Genomic DNA, 3,738 nt, shown 5'->3' on the forward strand with positions numbered 1-3,738 from the left:
TTTCTCAAGCTTATTAGTACAACGTCTATTGAATCTACCGTCAATTCTAATGTATGGTCGAGCCTCAAGCCACGTTTCTAAAGAAAATTGTCGTAACGACCCACATCAACCACTAGCAGATATTGTCCTCTTTCGGCTTTCTCAAAACGCGTCTGCTAGGGGAAGGTTTCCACACCCTTATACATGGTAGTTTGTTCTCCAGTTTCCACACCCTTATAAATGGTGGTTTGTTCTCCCCCCAACCAACGTGGGACATCACAATTGTATTGAAAACATGTGAGTAAGAGAGATTACGATACTTGGTCGCAGGAAGTTTGATGACTACTTGGTCTCTCTAACGTATATTTTGAGGCGATCCATATAAGTATAGACATGATTTTGTCGAACAGTCATACAAATAAAAAATACAATAGTAAAACAATATAACATTAAAGACGTGAATATGTGATCATAAACAACATGTTCTAGACAAGCATGACTAGTAACGTGACTATGAGACTAAGCTCGTCATTGTACACCTTCTCTCCCCTTTGTTATTTTAAGTCTAATCATACAATAAATGACAAGGTCAAAATATACAAAATTGTTTATAAAGAGAAGGCCCTGAATCACATGTTTTGTGCAGCTGTGACTCGCATGTTACTTGAACAAGCCAACTCTCTCTCAATTATTGACATCATATAATCCAAACCACTAGCTTATAATTGTACATCGCCCTTCATCTATTATCTTAACATCATCACAGCTCTCACAAACAAATCAAGCTTCCAAACTATAACATATTCACATGGCTACTTCAGTTAAAGTTTGTTCCAATTTACAGAAACATACCTCAGACAGCTTGCCACTGGCTAAGCAGAGCTTACTCTTCTGCTACGTTATGTCGTGACGACGATGTTGCTCGTCGTCCCTCTTCTTCGTGCCTACGACACTGAAACCACTGGGAGCTTGTAACTCCGACTCTGCTGCTGCTGCTGCTTGCTAACTGTTGTTCTCCCAATTAGGCTTCCTGCACCAAAACAGAAATACTGGCTCCTCAACTTCCTATCGACCGAGCTTTGTTTCCCGAGATTTTTCCGTGTTTCGCTGTCGATGGCTTGGTTTGAAGAAGGCCCTGCACCATCACTGTCAAAACAAATGCCTTTCTGTTTTTCTGCTGAATTTGGTGAAGAAAGCGATGATTTTGAAAACGAGCTCGAGCGGGATCGATGGGGAGTGGCGGGAATGGCTGTGTGTGGCATGCCCTGAGTGACACCACGCATTAGACCAGTGGCGTGTTTCTTCTTAGTAGATGGGCTTGATTGATTGCTCCTCACTGAAAGTGTCCGCTTGTTGTTGGGAAGAGCCAATGGCTTGGAGAACCTTTGCCTCAAAGGGGTTAGAGTTTCATCTGAACTGCTGTATTTCTTGTGTGATTCTTCAACGAACCCTTCATCAATTTGCTTCTTAGCACTCTCTTTTTTCTTCTTATCTTTGATTCGAGGCCAATGAAACACACTTTTCAATCGCTGCGCTGCAGAGTTTACAGAACCAGATTTCTTAACAGTTGATGACGAGTTTTGATTTGACCAGTTTCGGTTCTCGTTGGTCGAATCGTATGGACTCAACTCGACCGAAGATGAGCTCATTCCTGCACTGCCATGATCAGGTATGATATCTGAAGCATGCTCAATGCCAGTATACAACAATATTTCATTGTCCGAAACTCGAAACGATGTCCCAGGACTGCTTCCAATTCCCTGCAGCTTCAATTGTGAGGCTATGGCCTTTCTGATATTGTAGTCATGACAACCAAAGATTCCTCCAGCATTAAAGTTTGTTCCAATTTACAGAAACATACCTCAGACAGCTTGCCACTGGCTAAGCAGAGCTTACTCTTCTGCTACGTTATGTCGTGACGACGATGTTGCTCGTCGTCCCTCTTCTTCGTGCCTACGACACTGAAACCACTGGGAGCTTGTAACTCCGACTCTGCTGCTGCTGCTGCTTGCTAACTGTTGTTCTCCCAATTAGGCTTCCTGCACCAAAACAGAAATACTGGCTCCTCAACTTCCTATCGACCGAGCTTTGTTTCCCGAGATTTTTCCGTGTTTCGCTGTCGATGGCTTGGTTTGAAGAAGGCCCTGCACCATCACTGTCAAAACAAATGCCTTTCTGTTTTTCTGCTGAATTTGGTGAAGAAAGCGATGATTTTGAAAACGAATTTAAACGGATTTCTAACTTTCAATATATATTAATTTTTTTACTCAAATTTACGATTTAACCTTAATATTAAAAGATCTAGTAATTTTAAATAATGAAAAAAAATAATTAATATAACATAGAGAAACAAACAAACAATAAAGTAAAATTCTTTTTACCCTTTAGAAAAAAAAGAAAAAAAAATTAAAATTTAGTCTCGATAATTTAACAAAATCTCACCAATAATCTCTATAATTTGATAAAACTCTGGGAATTAATTCTAAAGAAGAAGAAGATATTGAGATAAGTTGATAGTGATACAGAAGGAGGAGGAGGAAGAAGAAGAACTTACAAGAGAAGCATGTTTAGAGTCCTGAGAGGGAGGTTGAAATTCAGGAGCTTCTTGAGTTCCCATCACTCTTTTCTCAACACACAAACCCACCAGTTCTTCTGCCAATTGATTCTCTCTTCTACCTTTCCATCTGAATCCAAAAATACAAATAAATAACCCATCTTTTTTGTTTGACTTCCTTTTTTTTATATATATATATATATATATATAAAAAATAAAAAATTCTTTGAGCCTAACACCCGTTGTCCATTTTAAATCACAGGCTTGTTTCCAATTCACCCAAGACCTATTAAAATATTATTGCCTACAAAACTTCTTGAATCTCTCAAAAATGAGGTCATCACATATCAAAACAAACAAACACTCAAATTTTATAATCTTCACTCCTCTTCTTTAAGCTCATTAGTACAACAACGTCTATTGAATCTACCGTCAATTCTAACGTATGGTCGAGCCTCAAGCCACGTTTCTAAAGAAAATGCGGTCCACGAAAATCATTGAGAACAAGTTGAAATTAAACAAAAACATGTGAGTAAGAGAGATAACAATACTTGGTCGGAAGTTTGATGACTACTTGGTCCCCTATCGTACATTTTGAGGCGATCCATATCTGATGACGTGATTTTGTCGAACAGTCATACAAATAAAAAATACGATAGTAAACAATATAACATTAACGTAAATAAAAGGTTTGACATGACGTGAATATGTGATCATAAACAACATGTTCTAGACAAGCATGATTAGTAACGTGACTAATGAGACTAAGCTCGTCATTGTACACCTTCTCTCCCCTTTGTTATTTTAAGTCTAATCATACAATAAATGAGAAGGTCAAAATATACAAAATTGTTTATAAAGAGAAGGCCCTGAATCACATGTTTTGTGCAGCTGTGACTCGCATGTTACTTGAACAAGCCAACTCTCTCTCAATTATTGAAATCATATAATCCAAACCACTAGCTTATAATTGTACATCGCCCTTCATCTATTATCTTAACATCATCACAGCTCTCACAAACAAATCAAGCTTCCAAACTATAACATATTCACATGGCTACTTCAGTTAAAGTTTGTTCCAATTTACAGAAACATACCTCAGACAGCCTGCCACTGGCTAATCAGCTTACTCTTCTGCTACGTTATGTCGTTACGACGATGTTGCTCGTCGTCCCTCTTCTTCATGCCTACGACACTGAAACCAC

At 38.6% G+C, this 3,738-nt stretch overlaps 1 protein-coding gene across 1 annotated transcript; it reads right to left on the minus strand.

Moving 5' to 3' along the window:
- Window positions 1-408: 408 nt before the first annotated feature.
- On the minus strand, window positions 409-1,808 carry LOC111785916 (serine/threonine-protein phosphatase 6 regulatory ankyrin repeat subunit B-like; the record flags this gene model as incomplete). Its single annotated transcript, XM_023666285.1, is given in 1 exon segment — window positions 409-1,808. A coding segment is annotated over 1 exon segment (885 nt), but the record flags the coding sequence as incomplete, so codon positions are not given.
- Window positions 1,809-3,738: the final 1,930 nt, after the last annotated feature.

The sequence above is a fragment of the Cucurbita pepo genome, unplaced genomic scaffold (genome assembly GCF_002806865.2).
Source record: "Cucurbita pepo subsp. pepo cultivar mu-cu-16 unplaced genomic scaffold, ASM280686v2 Cp4.1_scaffold000832, whole genome shotgun sequence".
NCBI classification, from domain to species: domain Eukaryota; kingdom Viridiplantae; phylum Streptophyta; class Magnoliopsida; order Cucurbitales; family Cucurbitaceae; genus Cucurbita; species Cucurbita pepo.